This window comes from Berghia stephanieae, chromosome 1 (assembly GCF_034508935.2).
Source record: "Berghia stephanieae isolate SIO BIC M18660-M18661 chromosome 1, UCSD_Bste_1.3, whole genome shotgun sequence".
Classification (NCBI taxonomy): domain Eukaryota; kingdom Metazoa; phylum Mollusca; class Gastropoda; order Nudibranchia; family Aeolidiidae; genus Berghia; species Berghia stephanieae.
Window position 1 is genome coordinate 37,388,817 of NC_088360.1, and position 18,200 is coordinate 37,407,016.

Sequence of the window (18,200 nt, forward strand, 5' to 3'; positions counted from 1 at the left end):
TCCAACCACAATATGTCGATTGAATGGGTGAAATGAGTCTTGAAAGTAATATATGATGATGACGACGGCGACCACTACCACCAGAGCAAGCGCAGTGTTATATTCTGTTGTATATTATGCGAAAATTCGTTTCTTTCTGTTTGTTTATTTGCTATTTCGTCTCTAGTACTTCTGTCCACCCATCATCATATTCGTAAGACAGCAAGCGATATATTATCTGTCAATTTCACCATGTGGAAACCGGGATACACCGGGAACAGTCAGCTCAACAATGGTCCTTAAGGATATTTGTCACCTTTGAATAAGACAGTGTTCTGTGATTTTGTTGCAGCTACTCCTGGTGTTGCTTCTTCGATCTCGGTCTCTTTGCTTGTGAGGCGAGTACTCTACCAACTGAGTTATTGGGACCCCCTGCTTCCTTATTACTCGTGTTTTATTATGTTGTAAATGATGACAATGAAGTGTGTCTTATTATCTGCTTGCTTTGTTGGTCCATCTATAAATAGCACTGACATTCACAATTAAAATGTGTTCATGAATGCGTCTTTTCAAATAAATCTCGTAATTTTCTACTACCTTGTCTTAAATAGGTTCTTGTAAACTAGAGTCTAATACTAATATCAATTTATCTAAGAGTACGACAATGAAGTCAGCGATCAATAAATCAATATGCTACATTTCCCTGCTTTAACCTCCGTGTAAAAAAATATCCCTAGTCATCAATGACGGTTGTCGCTCACACACATACACACACACACACACACACACACAATATTATTAAATTGTTTTATGTTCTGGTAGAAGTGCGCGGTGTCAGCAATAAAGGGTACAAGGTGGCACTCACCGTGTTAAATGTTTTAGTGCATTACACACAATAATAATGGTATCGCTGATGTGCAGATTTCCTCATCGTTTGAGTAGAAACGTGTGTTAAAAAACTATTTCTGAATTGTAAGACCAAAGCTCACATTCAGAGTACTCAAAGTAAACTATGTTGGATATTCTCTCTCTCTCTCTCTCTCTCTCTCTCTCTCTCTCTCTCTCTCTTTTTTTTTTTTTTTTTCACCCGAACATTTTAATGGATCACCAGTTTCATGACTTCGTTATACAGTTTAGCGTGTTACGTTCATTTTAATAAGCTGACCATTTATATGACCCTACTTTCGCAAATATATTATTGTGTGTCAGTATTTCAGGGTTGGTGAAGTCGGTTATAGATAACATGTGTGATGGATGTGCCTGGTGTGTGTCAGGGTTTTGATTATGATTGATTTCATGCACATAGCTGAGCTAATGTTTCTTATCGACCTGTCTTCTTGCATGTGTGGAGAACATACTGTATAATAAACTGAGAACGTTGTCAACATATTACGTTTTTAAATAAATCAGAGGAGGTAAACATGAAAATTGGGTATATCAACTCCCCCCCCCCTTCTCTCTCTCTCTCTCTCTCTCTCTCTCTCTCTCTCTCTCTCTCTCTCTCTCTCTCTCTTTCTTTCTTTCTCTCTTTCTTTCTTTTTCTTTTTCTTCTTCTTCTTCTTCTTCTTCTTCTTCTTCTTCTTCTTCTTCTTCTTCTTCTTCTTCTTCTTCTTCTTCTTCTTCTTCTTCTTCTTCTTCTTCACTTCCTCCATCCTCTCGCCGCACATAGTCTTTCTTAGCACCCAAGCCAATCTATTTCTTAAGGTTTTGATACAATACCAAATTATTATTATTATTATTATTATTATTATTATTATTATTATTATTATTATTATTATTATTATTATTATTATTATTATTATTATTATTATTATTATTATTATTATTATTGTTATTTCTTTTTTTTTTATTGCAATGGTATAATTAACGCATGGTTTTCCATGCACTTGCATTATTTTGACAAAAACAAAACAAACGAACAACAACAAAAAAGAACAAAACAAAAGGAACAATGCAATTTAAAAAACAGACCAAAAATAAATAAATAAATAAACAAACAAAAGTCCACCTAAACAATAGAATAATATTTCGTCTTTAGGTAAAAACTAAAATATTATATCCTTCAACCCTTTTCTGTACTTATCGCAGTCACGGTCGGTTAACCTGCTGAATGTCATACTAAACGGTGACTGTGATAGTAATTGAAACGTTACGGTGATTGCTCGAAAATTGCGTACAGGGCTTCCGCCACACTGATTAAAGCCGAGATGTGATCTACTGATTGTCTTCAGCGGAAATACAATACTATGCGAAAGACTGACGGTCTTATGTTGTTATTTAACAAGCAAGGGGACCTGTATACCCCCCGGCGAATGATAGCTCGTGTTACTGATTATTTAATATTGTTTTTTGTTTGTTGTTCTTTTGTTGCTGTTTAGTTTTTGTTTTTTAAAGGATTGACACAGTGTTAATTTTCACCTTTTTTTATATCCTTTGTTTTATATTTACTGGCACATGTTGGAAGCCAGCATAAAAATTAATGATGGAATGGAATTGAGACCAGTAAGACAATAAATGGTTTCCAGATATAAGATACAACACACATACACACGCAAACACACGCATGCTTTTACTGGGTCACCTTAATATTTTCACACGCTCAAAACATAAATGTGAGCTGTCATTATAACACTCACTGTTTTATGTTAGTCAAGTTTCTATTCCTATCCCGTGTACAAAGCACTCAGAAAATCCGTGTTGTGTGTAACCATTTTGGAAGTTTCGTTCTGTTGTGTGCTTTTGTTTCTATCTTTCGGAGCATTTGCGTTGTCAAATATTATGTCACATTACTCTCTCCTGAGGATTGAGAATGTCGGTATTTATATTATTTTCCTTTTTTCCTTTTTTTTTTATTACCGTGTAAAAATTAGTCTATTTGTGTGTGTGTGTGTGTGTGTGTGTGTGTGTGTGAGAGAGAGAGAGAGAGAGAGAGAGAGAGAGAGAGAAGTGTAGTGTTGGCAAACCATTTGTCTTGGTTGATTTTCGCAGTGATGTCCCTGATTGCGATTGAGATTCGATAATCGATAATTTTTCTTTCTTCCATCATTTAATATTTCGTTTGAATTTTTTAACCACTTGAATGCATATCAAGCTAGTCTTGTATTAGCTATAGAAATGATAGTACATTGGTATCCGGGAGTGGGGGGGGGGGGGGGGGGGGGGGTACTTGGGTGTTATATTTTACATTCCTCATCTTGACGGCTGGAGCAACCGTTGGATTGATTTTGCTGTCGCGCCTGTTGGAATCTTAAGAAAACCACTTATTATTATTATTATTATTATTATTATTATTATTATTATTATTATTATTGTTATTGTTATTGTTATTATTATTATTATTATTATTATTATTATTATTATTATTATTATTATTATTATTATTATTATTATTATCAAATGTTTTTTTGTTTGTTTTTTTTTTTAAAGTAAGTATAAACGTACACCCATTGCGTTTTGTTGCAATTTCCCCGTGACTTGATCCTACCATACACAAATTAGGTATATCTATGGCATTCTGATTAGTTTTAATTTCTACCAATTTGCTCCATTCACCCTCTTGTTGTGGAGTAGTAGCACGCCACACACTGCGGTTTGGCTCAGTCTCCATTCCATGCCAGATTTCCTAATTACATCAACCCTGGTCACTGACATTACCAGGTAAATTGGAACGGTACTTGTAATGCCTATATTCGTAAATTGTTCTCTCTCTCTCTTCTCTCTCTCTCTCTCTCTCTCTCTCTCTCTCTCTCTCTCTCTCTCTCTCTCTCTGTGTGTGTGTGTGTGTGTTATTTTTTGGTTTATTTTTGGTCTTGAATACTCAATAATTTGTAAGCATTTGAATGTGTTCCTCTTTATGGGAACCTGTGCTTAGGTTTGAACGATTTCAAACTAATACACTTAGTGAGCTATTGGAATTTACATCCGCTCCCTATTTGATCCATTTTCCTTTGGCTTATTTTTTATCGTGCTCTTTTATTGTAAATCTAATTTTTTTTTTTACTATCCCCTTTTTCTTCCTTTTTACAGGCGCTGAAATAACCTATATAATATTATGTGTCGCAAGCGCCGTAAAAACGTTCAACACATAAACAAAATTTCGGGGGGAAAAAAAATTAGATACTTCTTTCTTGATTTTCGTGTGTGTTCAGTAGTGAATGTTACGTCTTTGGTCGAGTTTGCGATAACGCATTTGTTTGATGGCTTTGAGTTTGGGATGCAGTCATGACGTACACATAACATATGAATTCTCACAGTAAAGATTAGTAGTAGTAATCAGAAGTAAATAATTTATGGTAGGGAATTCCCGAGATGTTTTGGAATAACGAAATGATTGGAAGGATAAGGACAATAATTACTACTCTTGTTCACACATGAAGCTGTTGTTGTTGTCGTGGCCGCCGTTGATGCTTCTGTCGTTGTTGTTAAATGGTGTTTGTAGCAATAATGTTATTATTATTAAGGACTCAAATTAACCATTTCCTCTATTTCTGGGATTATCTGACTTGAATATTATTATTGGAGTGTTATCTTTACTGACCGTGTTTAAGGAATGATGCATTAGATAAGATGTGTAGATATTGACACGTTTATTTTTGCTCTCTCTCTCTCTCTCTCTCTCTCTCTCTCTCTCTCTCTCTCTCTCTCTCTTCTCTTTTCTCTCTCTCTCTCTCTCTCTCTCTCTCTCTCTCTCTCTCTCTCTCTCTCTGTGCGACTTTAATTTCCCCCCGTTTCGTTTTTTTCAATATTTTCAAAATAGCGTCTCTCTCTCTCTCTCTTTTACGGATTGTTTAATGTTTGAACGCCGGTACCTACAATGATTCTGATAATACATCTACATAGAACTTATTGCATTATGACACGTTACAGAATATTATATTGCGTTCGGGTTCTGTTTAGTGTGATCAGCTGTGTTCACAGATTATTCAGCGATTATGAACGGATACACCTTGTGCATATTCATTATGCTAGACAAAGTGAAAATGTAGGTAGCTCGTTAAATATTCGCCCGTTCAATAATAATAATAATAATACTAATAATAATAGAAATTTACTGTAATACACTCTGTGCATATTAGCTACACTGAACAAAGTGAGAATATGGTTGGGCATATGAGATTAAATTAAATATTCACCGATTGAGTAATCTTGGTTTTTGCTGTACTCGCTTTGTCAAGCTATGTTTGACTATATAGGTTGTGTGTGTGTGTGAGAGAGAGAGAGAGAGAGAGAGAGAGAGAGAGAGAGAGAGAGAGAGAGAGAGAGAGAGAGAGATGTATTATATTTATACTTTAACATCTGTTACATTTAGTTAGCATCGTGTAAAGTGGCGCAGCTCTCATGAACATTAATAAATTGTGAAACGTAACATATTTATGCCCGTCGCTTTCCTTTTGGTCTTATGATTGCAAACTACTTATTGATAAGTTGATATTTGACGTATTGCCTTCCATGGGGTGTGTGTGTGGGGGGGGGGGGTGGATCACCCTTTCTTGTCTTGGGATCAAACCCTAGATCCCGAGACTTTCAAAGTTATTTTACCAATTCACAGTACGGTATTATGGTTTGCGCGATCAATGATACAGTGAAATTCGTATAATCTTCGTAAGGAAGATGCTCTTATTGTATTGCACCTATTCAATACTAAAACCATTTTTACGTTATGCAGAATCTCACAACAAAACATTAACACCTATTGTTAGAACGAAAGAGCTCTGTCGACGGATACGGCTTTAAAAACTAAGGAGGTATTATATTATGATATTATGTGGAATACGGTTTCCTGGGGTCAAGTGATTATGTAGTGTATGCCTATGTCTCTGTGAGTTGGGTTATAGCCGAGAGAATAATATCCAGGTCTGATGGGTGGCATAATGTGCTATTTCTGTAGCATTTTTGTTATTATGACTTTATATTTATTCTTGTATTACGAGCATCGTCGTATAGTAATATTCTGCGGCGTATTCGTCCATAGACATTGGTCATTCATTGTGTCTGCGTTCTTTATTTTTGCATTATACGTGTTTGACATTTCCTTGTTATTTCATATTTTGTCTATTGATTTTCTTTTAGTTCGTTTAAGAGAGAGAGAGAGAGAGAGAGAGAGAGAGAGAGAGAGAGAGAGAGAGAGAGAGAGAGAGAGAGAGAGAGAGAGAGAGAGGAGTTGTCATACTATTGATTTTCTTTTTTGTTATTCTTCTCATCCCCCCCTCCCCTCCCCTTGAATTAATAATTTTTGTAATTCTTTGGTTTACTTACTTATCTTATAATTAGGTTGGGTCGTTTAATGACGAGCGCTCCAACTCCAGTAGTTTCCCACTCACCCGATGCCCTTGTCTGTTTGAATTATGTACTCACGGTAGACTTAAAGGAAATGCCGATCTTTTCTTGGCGTTTGTCCTTTAGCTACCTCCTTGCACACACAACATCGATCTAACTACAGTGACTGCATAATTTATCCTCTACCATGTAGAAACCGTTTTGTCCGTACTTTTATCATATTTTTAATAGCTAGTTTATTTAGATTTTTTAAAAGATCGTTATATTGAATAGATTTCTGTCCAAAATTTGTTACCACTGAACGTGCTCAAAGCGTTTTACAAGGGGTCCCCAACAGCAACAGTAACTTATAGTACGAGACATTACGCCTGTGCGATATTACATTTTTCTCAGACCGAGACAACGGTGTTAACGGCCAGGTACCCAATTTTCATCTGAATACGATGAGAGAATGTGAGTGATGGTCCTTTTCCAAGGACTCAATTGTGCGCCTTTCAGAGCGGGACTCGAACCCAGGACCTTACGAACCAAAGGCGAATAATCTACCACAAGACCGCATAACCGCTCAAATAATAATTAATATCCGAACGTAACTAATATAATATAATATACTGGATCATAGTGAACACAACTAGTCCCCCAGATCTTACCAAACTCCCTTTAAGCAATATCAAAGGTGTCTCAATCAATATTAATGAACGTCAAACTCTTACACCCCACTCACCCACTGCCCTTGTCGGTTTTGAATTATTTAACACCACGATATTTGTGCACGTGCCCGGCTTCCGCTCAATCCCAGCCGACGTGTAGTGACAGCTAAGCGTTGACGTGATAGGCGACCTTTATTTCCGTTCGGTTCCATTCAAACCTGTAGAAATCGATATAAGTCGGATTCCTCTTTCGAGTTCTCTTTCACCTTTTGCTTTCTTTCGTTTTATTTTGTGGAATCTATTTCATACCAAGATAATTGGCTTAAATCTTACGGCATTTTTTAGTTGTTTGTTTTTTTTTTTTTTTTTTATTTTGTTTGTCTATTGTTTTTTTTTTTTTTTTTTTTTTTTTTTTTTTTTTTTTTTTTTTTTTTTTTTGGGGGGGGGGGGGGGGGTTTAGACATTTTTTTTTTTTGGGGGGGGGGGGGGGGCTGTTGGCCCTAGTTAGCACTTACCTGTTGTTGCAGCTGTTTTTGATGATGATGACGTAATAAGGGAGCTAAAACTATCAGAGGCCACAATTTTGATCTGGATAGGATTTTAATTTAATTATTTTTTAAAAGTGGAAACAAACCCAAACTACATGCATTGACTATTATGGGTAATGGAAACACCTGTGAGTCTGTCAATATGTGTGAATAGTCGTCGAGTCGATGCCGATAAGCTTAACTTAGAACATGTATGTTAATGCCTTCAATGAAGTGACTGAGTTTTGTCTCCTAAAAAAAAACAACAAACAAAATAACTTCAAAATACTCAAGTTTCCGAATTCTATCTAATTATTTTGAACTTAACATAATTTTTATTTATCTGGTTTATTCCAACTTATACCAAAATAACGCGATGGTTCGTATATACAACTCTTACCTTGTTTTGAAACTACACAATCTCTGGCTTGACATATCTAATTAAACTTAGGCATAGCGTTTATTTGAATCCATATCTCTAATCATGGGGGCAGCGTGGCTAAGCCGTTCGGTCTGTGCTCCGTACCCGAAGGGTACCGAGTTCGAATTCCCGCTACGCTGTCTAGCCTGAGCAAGTCACTTCGTCCTACCTCTGTTTTGCGGCGCTGCACTGCGGCTGACGCCTAGGTTATTCCAGTCTTCCTTTGCAATAGACCTTAAAGACAAATTGAATAAAGGGAATTTTTTTTTATTAATACTATACTATTATTCAAACCCCATTTGCTTCATTCCTTGTCACACCTGGTTGGTCAGTGGAGATGAAATCATTCACAATTCTCCACATAGGTGAGCACGGCATCTGCTGTAGGTTATTGCTTGAGTCACTGGGGCGTTACGTTTCGTTATTTATCGTCATGTATTGGCTTTCATTTCGTTCAGGACCAAACAATATTCTCAATTCTCCTGGAGCTATTTATTAGTTGTGTTTTGCTTTTTAAAATTTCTTTGGTTATTGGTTGCCTTTTGTTAAATACATTAATTGAAAATCTAGCTTTTCAATGAGTTGGTTCTTTTGTATCCTTACGATAAATATTTTGTGTCACATTCTTTTATAGTGAAGTAAATACATACATACTCGTACTTCTATTGACTGTGTTTCGATGTAACGTGTTCAATAATCATAATGATATGGTAAACTTTAAAATGATTTTGTACTGAATTTACTTAAAGGTAAATGAATACTGGTCTTGTATATTATTCATATATCTGAAGTTTCTGTATGTCGTTTTGAATTGATCGAATTGATACAATGGAAATGCATTGAAAAATCATTTCTAATATTTATTTATTTATTATAACTTTAAGTTATTGTTTGGGGAGTGTTTTCATTAAAAAAAAAAAATTGGTCTTTGTGTATTTATTTAAATTTTGTTGCTTTAAAATAATAACAACAACAACAAACAGAAAAAAGTAGATAGTGCTATCATTTTTCTTTGACTCATATTTATTTTAGCACTGGTTTCGGAAACCCTTAAATTTCTACTGAAGTGGTTTCACATGCCGCTAAAACAGTGGTCACTTGACTATGCTCTATAAGTACAATTAATCACTTTCTGTAGCAGAGATATCTCTGGTCACCTATTTTGTTTTTGTTTGTTTGTTTTGTTTGTTTGTTTTTTGTTTTTGTTTTTTTGCCGTTACCCCCTTCCATTCTTAAAACATCTTGATTTTGTTTAATGTCGTTTCTCGTTGTTCATAGGCGATTTCATTTCTAATGATGTTGCAAACTTCGTTATCTCTTGATTCATTACTCTGCACTTATCAATTAAAATGACAATGTTTCAATTAAATTCCCCTAATAAGGAAAACGTTTTAAAACCGAAATTAGTATTCCTATTTTTTTTCCTTCTTTCTTTTTTTATTTTAGACACATCCTCTTTCTCTCTCTCTCTCTCTCTCTCTCTCTCTCTCTCTCTCTCTCTCTCTCTCTGTCTCACTCTCCGGTCTCCCCCCCTCTCTCTCTCTCCCCTCTCCCTCTCTCTCTTTCTCTCTCTCTCTCTCTCTCAATTATCACGTATCAGATGTCCTTAAAGATGCCAACGTGCCTACTTCTGTCAAGCGTAATCCTATCACCTTCTGCTTCATGTAAATTGATATGGGAAATTAATGTGTGCATGTAGTGGGACACTCCCCTACAACGTTATCACAACATGGTGACCGTCTCGAAGCCTTTACAATCTTTCTCCTCTCTCTTCTCTCTCTCTCTCTCTCTCTCTCTCTCTCTCTCTCTCTTCTCTCTCTTCTCTCTCTCTCTCTCTCTGTCTCACTCTCGTCCTCCCCTCTCTCTCTCTCCCTTCCTCCTCCCTCTCTCTCTCTCTCTCTCTCTCTCTCTCTCTCTCTCTCTCTCTCTCCTCTCTCTCTCTCTCTCTCTCTCTCTCTCTCTCTCTTCAATTATCACGTATCAGATGTCCTTAAAGATGCCAACGTGCCTACTTCTGTCAAGCGTAATCCTATCACCTTCTGCTTCATGTAAATTGATATGGGAAATTAATGTGTGCATGTAGTGGGACACTCCCCTACAACGTTATCACAACATGGTGACCGTCTCGAAGCCTTTACAATCTCTCTCTCTCTCTCTCTCTCTCTCTCTCTCTCTCTCTCTCTCTCTCTTCTCTCTTCTCTCTCTCTTCTCCTCTCCGTCTCCCCCCCCCTCTCTCTCCTCCCCTCTCTCTCTCTCTTTCTCTCTCTCTCTCGGCGGGTGGTTGGATGGGAGCATCACCCTTGAATCATATACCTATGATGTTCGCATGGGTGTACGATCCGATAGTGATGTCGTTTCTTCTTCTCTTTACTAGCCTATCCTGCTTCTTTGGTTTGTGATTGTATTTTTGACAAGGGATATTTTTTTTCTGTAAATCTCTGCCTGTTTGTTCTTGGTTATGATTTTGATTTACATTTGTACTATTTTTGTTAGATTGCTTGTTTTTTTGTTTCAGCGGTCTCTCATGTAACCTCAATTGTGTTGGAAGAGACCTAAAGCAACAAACAAACAAACAAAAAAATCTCTCTCTCTCTCTCTCTCTCTCTCTCTCTCTCTCTCTCTTCTCTGTCCGTCTCTCCCCTCTCTCTCCTCTCTCTCTCTCTCTCTCTCTTCTCACTCTTCACGTCTCACCTCCTCTCGTCCCTCTCCTCTCTCTTCTCTTTCTCTCTCTCTCTCTCTCTCTCATTATCATATCAGAGGTCCTTAAAGTGCCAACGTGCCTACTTCTGTCAAGGCGTAATCCTATCACCTTCTGCTTCATGTAAATTGATATGCGGAAATTAATGTATGCATGTAGTGGGACACTCCCCTACGTTATCACAACAGGTGACCGTCTCGAGCCTTTACAATCTCTCTCTCTCTCTCTCTCTCCTCTCTTTTCCCCTCTCTTCTCTCTCTCTCTCTCTCTCTCTCTGTCTCTCTCTCTCTTCTCTCTCTCTCTCTCTCTCTCTCTCTCTCTCTCTCTCTCTCTCTCTCTCTCTCTCTCTTTACCTCTTACACGATGACTGTTGATTGCGTTTTGATTGGCCCTGAATCGATGGCTTTGAGTGGCTCATAACAATAATAAACTTTTGACGTACAACCATATTTGTGCGGTTAGTAATATAATTTCTTTTTAAAACAGGGGGGAAAAAAAACAAAACGAATATGATATGAACATTTATATACCTAGCTCATTTCCATGTATTCACACCCCTTCCCCTTACGCAAGTCAAAAATTGAACTACATTTCCGCCTCATACAGTACTAGTCGGGTTTATGCGTCCTTTTTGTAATAACACTCTTACAATGTCCTCCATTGCCTATAGCCAGGTACTCATTCACATTTGAATCGAATTGGGATATGTGTGTAAAGTACCCTAGCCAAGGACATAAAGTCAGGACTAGAATTTCCATTATCACTCATCCATCTGGCCATTGACCACGCTCAACATTGCTTGACTTGTGTGACAAGACGAGATTCTCAACCTGATTCCCCGTAATGACTTTTTAAAATGTTTTTATTGACAGCGAGAAAGCGTTCTTTGAAATATGCTATCAGTGGTCGATAATCTAATCAGATTGTATTTGCTGTTATTTTCTTTATAATTGCTTAGATACATTCCCGTAGTTTCCAATCATTTGGATGATATGTTTTGGTTTTGGTTATTCAACGTTCACGGATGCTACAAAATAGGAATGTTGTGTTTAAGGGTTTGTGTATCAATTTATTTATTTATATACTCTGTTGTATTTTTTAATTATTTGGATAGTGTTGACAAATTGTTGTTTTGGTTGAATACGACTTGAACATATTATAAGTACGTACACGTCTGTTGAATACAATTAAATTGGTTCAAGGGTCAGTTGTTCTTTGCAAAGCTGTCCATTTATTTGTGGTAAAGGATTTTTTTTTCTTTCGTTTCACAACACTAGATTATAATAATTTTTAGATATTTACAAAAATGATAATTCCTTTCTTTCCACATTTCTGTGATGTGTGTCTTTGGATCGTTGGTTTCAAATAATATTTGCAGCGAAAGGGGGTCGATCACTGCCACTTTGGTGGATACTTTTTATATTATTTGACCGCCGTGCCCTTTGCATTTATCCCAAAAGGCAAGTTTAATTGATTCAATATACCCTTAGTATTTGGCCTACAGTTGTAGTAACATTGCTGTTTTAAACGTCAAATGATATGTCGCGTTTTCATTCTATTAAATATTATGGGAAGTTTTCATCGATCTCTCGTAAACAGCAGGTGGTATGGAGAGTGTGTTGTCGATGTTGATTTGCAAAACCCAATAATAAAATGCTTTGTCTTCAGTTATCTATCAGCTTTTAAAAAATTTATTGTATTCATGCATTTTCCCCAGCAACTGTATGATGTTTACTGCATTGCCAAATGAATGCAAGTTAGAATGCATGATCAAGTTCATAATGACATCTGTTGTTGTATTAATTAGAAAGGATGCAATACAATGTAGATATAGCCGGTTATTATTGTCAAACAGCTTGCTTGACATGTCCTAGAATTTACAAACGGCATGCCCAAGTAGTTCGCACTACTAAAACATTTGAATGAAAAAAAACATTTGTTTTCTAATGGTCAATGACCAACGTGTTCTTATTTGCAGGTCTGATGACCCAAATTGATATGGGCTCATTGTTGTCATGGAAATACTCCATGATTGCATTCGTATATCAGACCTGCAAATATATGCACGTAATTATTAATCCATTCGTAGTCAAATTGATACATTGTCTTCGCGTTCTTTGCTCCGATGTTCACTCGGAATAATCAAAAATCGTGAATAATTTTATATTCAAAATATTCACTCTTACAAATTAATATTATGTGTTAAATTTATGAATGGGATTGAACAGAATAAATGAAAAAAGGAGTACCATGCAATTCAGTAGCATCGTTAGATAGAATGCTCATATTTTGTAGAGCGAGTCATATTAGTGTCACATTATCACTCACAATGTCGGGCAGTACGAGTTCATCACTCCTTTAGTGATTTGCTATGAGTTTTTGTTCACGTAGAAATTCTTTTATTTCTGTGCCTCATGCGGTTTATTTCTTTCTACAATTATTCTTTTGACTGCTCCTTACTTGTATAACATGATATGTAAGGATATATTTTGACATATATCGGGTTGAAGGAAAATAGCAGTCTGATACGATAATGACAACGACAACATGACTTCTGTTGTTAATTTAATGCCAGACGATCAATATTATGTAAATTAGGCTGTGGGGGTGGGGGTGATTGCGCATGTGCCAATGTGCGTATGTCTGCTTGTGATATTGTTTGATTTCCTTTCAATGTATTCAAATTTTAAATATTTTTTATTTATTGTTTTTTTTTTTGTTTTTTTTTTTTTTGTTTTGTTTTGTTCTTTTTAACAAAAGAAAAAAGTACTGAAATGCAAGCCGTCAAAATGTTACATTTCTATAACGGGAGTTCTATATGACTCGCATATATGAGAATGAGTATACTTTCATCATGGAGATAAGAACCATATTGAATATTTTAAACAAACGATGACAGAAATGGATATGATTGTGACTGAATTTGTGTAGAAGGATGTCCGGTTGTTGGCAGTGACTTAACATTCGGCCAATCATCTGTGTAAATAGTTCCTTATTCGCTAGTGGATATCGACAACTTTTATCCTGGACAACGTGACGTCACTGTGCTGGCGTCGTCCAGCTATTGAGTCGGCGTCGTCGTCCCCATCGTCGCCGACATCATCATCTATATCATCAACTCCGCCCACACCAAACAGGGGGACGATGACGTCCATGACAGACTTCCTAGAGAGATGTCACCTGGACGACATGAAATCTGGCAGCAAGGCTTTGGGTGAGTGTGTCTGGGCTTTTCCAGTCATATTATGCTCCGGTTTCTTGGATCTCCTATGTATAGGAGTTCTTATCGTTTTTCATATCAGTCTCAATTTTTCTTTATTTCTTCCCTGATTTCTTTCTTTCCTGTAACCCCCCCCCCCCCTCTCTCTCTCTCTCTCTCTCTCTCTCTCACACACACACACACACACATACACACACACACACTCTCTCGCTACTCTCTCTCTCTCACACACACACACATACACACACACACACACATATGCAAGTAAGCAATGGCCGTTTGGTGTCTCTTAAATATATGAAAGCAGCAATTCAATATAATATATCTGTTTATTTTAAGTAGTTTTCATCAGGTGTGTTAATAGTTTGTCAATTGTTTATCTATTCTACATTAAAAAATGACCTGTCTGTAATGTGTATTATATATAACGTGTTATCCCGGACACTGTACGACTGAAGTCAGTAAGTATAAGAATATTAATAATAATAATATATCGATAGGATGAATCATGATTTATCGCAAGGAGAATTTTGGTTGAATCATTCTGACATTTTGCATTTCATATCTTATTTTGTACTACGGTGAACCATCAAATCCGTTGATAGAACTTATTAGTTTTGGTTGGTTATCTTCTATCTCGCTTATCTAATGATTCGCGTATAATGCGCTTGCGTGTTGATGGGAATCATTGAATCGTATACTATGATTTCGCATGGGTGTACGATCCGATAGTGATGTCGTTTCTTCTTTCTTACTAGCTATCCTGTTCTTTGGTTTGTGATTGTTTTTTGACAGGGATAATTTTTTTTCTGTAACTCTCCTTTGTTTTGGTATTTATATTAGTTATGATTTGTTATGTTGATTACATTTGTACTATTTTGTTAATTGTGTTTTTGTTTTTTTTTGTTCAGCGTTCTCATATAACCTCAATGGTGAAGAGACCTAAAGAACAAAAAACAATGATTCGCGCTTACAATGAACGCTTTCTTTGAGTTAATTTTTCTGATACTGATGGTAGCGATATTCATTTTTCTATTGTTTTAGTCTAAATATAGATAGTATGCGCTTGGCTAAGAAGCTCATAACATTGCCAACCGCAAGTATAAGGGACCTACACACAAAACTGTGTGTATCAATGAACGTTTATAGTCTGGTTAATACAGTTCAGTGAGCATTACTCATAAACGAGGATGGCAAAAAACAATAATAAAGACTGAGTGACGTCATCTTCGACCTATCTATAGGCGCTCCCTTCTCCTCCTTATTTCAAAGGCCGTCATAGCTCAATTTGTAAAGCGCTTGACACACACGTAGGTACTAGGATACAGGGGTGAGTCAAAAAGTAATGGAACACATCTCCTAAGTTCATTTCTTTTACATGTGACGTCACATTTGGCTCAATTGAACTTACACATGTACTGTCTTCAAGCCAAAAGTTAACTATTTTATTTGTCAAATATAAGTTATAACAGTCAAAATGGCTGCCCCCATGGATGTCCGTCAGCGACAAAAAGCTGTCATTGAATTTCTTGTTTTCGAGGAAACCTTAAGTAACATTTTAAAACACATTGGTAAAGTCTATAAAACTCAGGCATTTTGTAGAGACGGCTGTACCTGAGTCGAAGAGACAATCATTGGAATGGCGATACCCCTCTGCCTCAAAGGGCAAAAATTTCAAAGCTGAGACATCAGCTGGGAAAATTATGCCAACAGTGTTTTGGGACATTGAGGTGTAATCCTCGTTGATTTCCTACCACTGGGAGCCACTGTCAATTCTGAACGGTACAAATAGATCTTGAAGCAACTGAAATCAAGATTTCGTCGAGTGAGACCGGCTTTGGAGATAGAACGAGTTTTGTTTCTTCATGAGAATGCCCTTCCACACATAAGTGCCAGGAAAAGGGAGGTAATCGTATCATTTTGATGGACAACGCTGTCTCACCCTCCTTATTAATTTACTTGACTTGACATTTTCGGACTTTCATCTTTTTGGTCCACTGAAGGAGGCAATGATGGGACATCGCTTTGAAGATGACGAAGAAGCCAGGGCAGTATAGTAAAAGACGGGATGCATGACCTTACAAAAAGGTGGATTGTGGCTATTGAGAGAGGCGGAGACCATGCTGAGGAGAAGCATTCTACTCGGCTAATATCAAATGAAGCATAATGCATGGAATTGATTCAATCTGTTTTAAAGTAATAAGCAGAGTCCCATTATTTTTTGACTCACCCCGAAGAATCTGGATTTTTGTCGGAATATTTTTTAACCATCTTATATACAACGGAGTTTGTAAGAACTGGCAGAAAGAAGGCTTTGAAATGTAGGTCTCCTTTTCAAAGATTAGGAAGCAATTCTCGCTGTATAACCCTATACTATATAAATCAAGAGAAACACGCTCCAAGGGACTTTTGACTCCGAAGAACTACCTTTTTTAAAACATCTATCCATCTAGCATTAATTACTTTGCTGGGTCTGTTAGATGTGTCGGAAAGTACTGTGCATGTACATCTGTCCTGTTAATAGGTTTGCTAGCAATTGTTTCTGCTCTAGAGAGACCGGTATGAAATCAAGTTCAAGAGGCTTTATGGCTTTCGATGACTAATAAATATCATGACTTAAACAGGTAAAACCTAAATTAAATTAAGTATTTTGGTCCCATCACGATTAAAATTCGTTGCCAAAATTTAAATAAAAGTAAATGTTAGATCACAATGCATAATCACGACTTGTCTACTTCAACCTCGCACGAATGTTTTCTTTCTTATGTCATTCAGCATAATATCTCGCTCCTACTGTCTGCTGAGGTCGTCATGTCCTGACTCTGTGGCACAGCATGCCCGCCAGGTCAAAATACGACCAATCGTGCTTCTGTCAATACCTTGACACATTACAACCAAGATAAAACGGGAATGGTTTGCATTTGGTTCATAAGCCAATGCATGTATTTGTATTGGTCCTATATATATATATATATATATATATATATATATATATATATATATATAATATATATATATATATAATATGCCGCTTTTGTCACACCGGAAGATGATTCATCAATCTGCTTGTATATATGCAGCTATGTGGTCTTGTGGTATGATATTCGCTTTCGGATCGGAAGGTCCTAGGTTCGAGGCTCGCTCGGTGCACTGTTGAGTCCTTGGAAAAGGCTCTTCACTCACATTCTCTCACCGTACTCAGGTGTAAAATGAGTACCTGGCCGTTAACAGCGTTGTGTCTGTCCGAAAAAAAATTGAATATCGCCTAACAGGCGTCATGTCACGTCCTAAATGTTAAGTGTTGCTGTTGACCAGGGAAGCTTGTAAAGCGCTTAGTGCACGTTTAGTGGATTTTGCGCTAGAGTCTATCTATATAAAAACCCAAGTGTTTTTTTTGGTTTTTTTTTCATGTGTTGGTGTATTAGCAGGAAATTAGTTTCCATTTCTGCCTTTTCGGGATTTTCCATTACTTAAAACGGAGTCGGATCTCATGACTCACTTTTGCTGTGTCTTCTATCTCCTATTTGTTTCCTCCTTCCATGTTTTCTTGACGAGTTTTGTTTGACCGTGTTTTGTTTTTATAAAATTGTGTTCTTGTGCTGTAATGAGAATACTGTATTTAGTTGTGCCCTATTCCTGACTATAGTTCTTAACATAATATAACAAGCGCACATCAATTGATATGAATGGCATAACATTGAGATAATCGGTTTACAAGTCTTTGCTTTATTTTTTTTTTAGTCATTGATTTCCTCATAGTGACTTCGTCAAGATACCTGACCTCCTGGGTGGGGTTCCTGACATCCATAGAGGGCAGGGAGGCGTTTACTGTGTCTTCTATCCCCCTATATCTGTTTTCCAACATGCTTTCTATCTTTGTCTTGGAATTAGATTTTTTGGTTTTGTCCTGGCTCTGGCCTGGGGGGGGGGGGGGGGGGGGGGGGGTCAAATGTGTACTTAGAGTTTTGGGAGACGATATTTTTTATCTTGTTGATCATCTCTCTGTTATGCACTGTACTATTTTGTATTTTACATATGTATGGTTTGTAAACGTTTGAGTGTGTTCCTCTTAGTGGAGACTTATGCTTGTGTCTGGATGAGACTTTTAGGTGATCTCAAACTAAGTAAAACTGATAGGGTGCTCTTGGAATCTACAGATGTTCCCTTTTTGGATCTTTCCCATTTGTCTTCCTTTTTCTGGTGTGCTTTCATTTGTAAATCCATAACCTTTTCACTGTTCCATTTTCTTCCTTTTTACTGGCGCTGAAATGACCTAAATGAGTCGCAAGCACCGTAAAACCCTTAAAAACAATACAATTACCTTGCCTCGTCCATTTGTTTCGGATTGATTTTGTTTTTCTCTCTTGTTGTGAATGTTATTACATTATTTTGTAACGGGCATAAATACATTATGTTGCCCCGTGAAAGG

The 18,200-nt window shown here is 36.9% G+C and overlaps 1 protein-coding gene across 31 annotated transcripts in view; it reads left to right on the forward strand.

The window, feature by feature from the left end:
• The window catches only part of LOC144973446 (echinoderm microtubule-associated protein-like 2), an 82,408-nt gene that overhangs the window by 6,143 nt on the left and 58,065 nt on the right, over positions 1 to 18,200 (forward strand). For 19 of the 31 annotated variants that reach the window (XM_078916206.1, XM_078915941.1, XM_078916020.1 and 16 more), the window contains exon 2: positions 13,312 to 13,765. The exons of 9 other annotated variants lie outside the window; for them this stretch is intronic. In XM_078916206.1, the coding sequence (XP_078772332.1) occupies positions 13,696 to 13,765 (70 nt within the window). In that variant the 5' untranslated portion in view covers positions 13,312 to 13,695. Of the gene's footprint in view, positions 1 to 2,702; positions 2,791 to 8,258; positions 8,603 to 11,471; positions 11,607 to 13,311; positions 13,766 to 18,200 lie in introns of those variants that run through there. 3 more of the 31 variants (XM_078916238.1, XM_078916114.1, XM_078916095.1) reach the window with 3 other exon arrangements.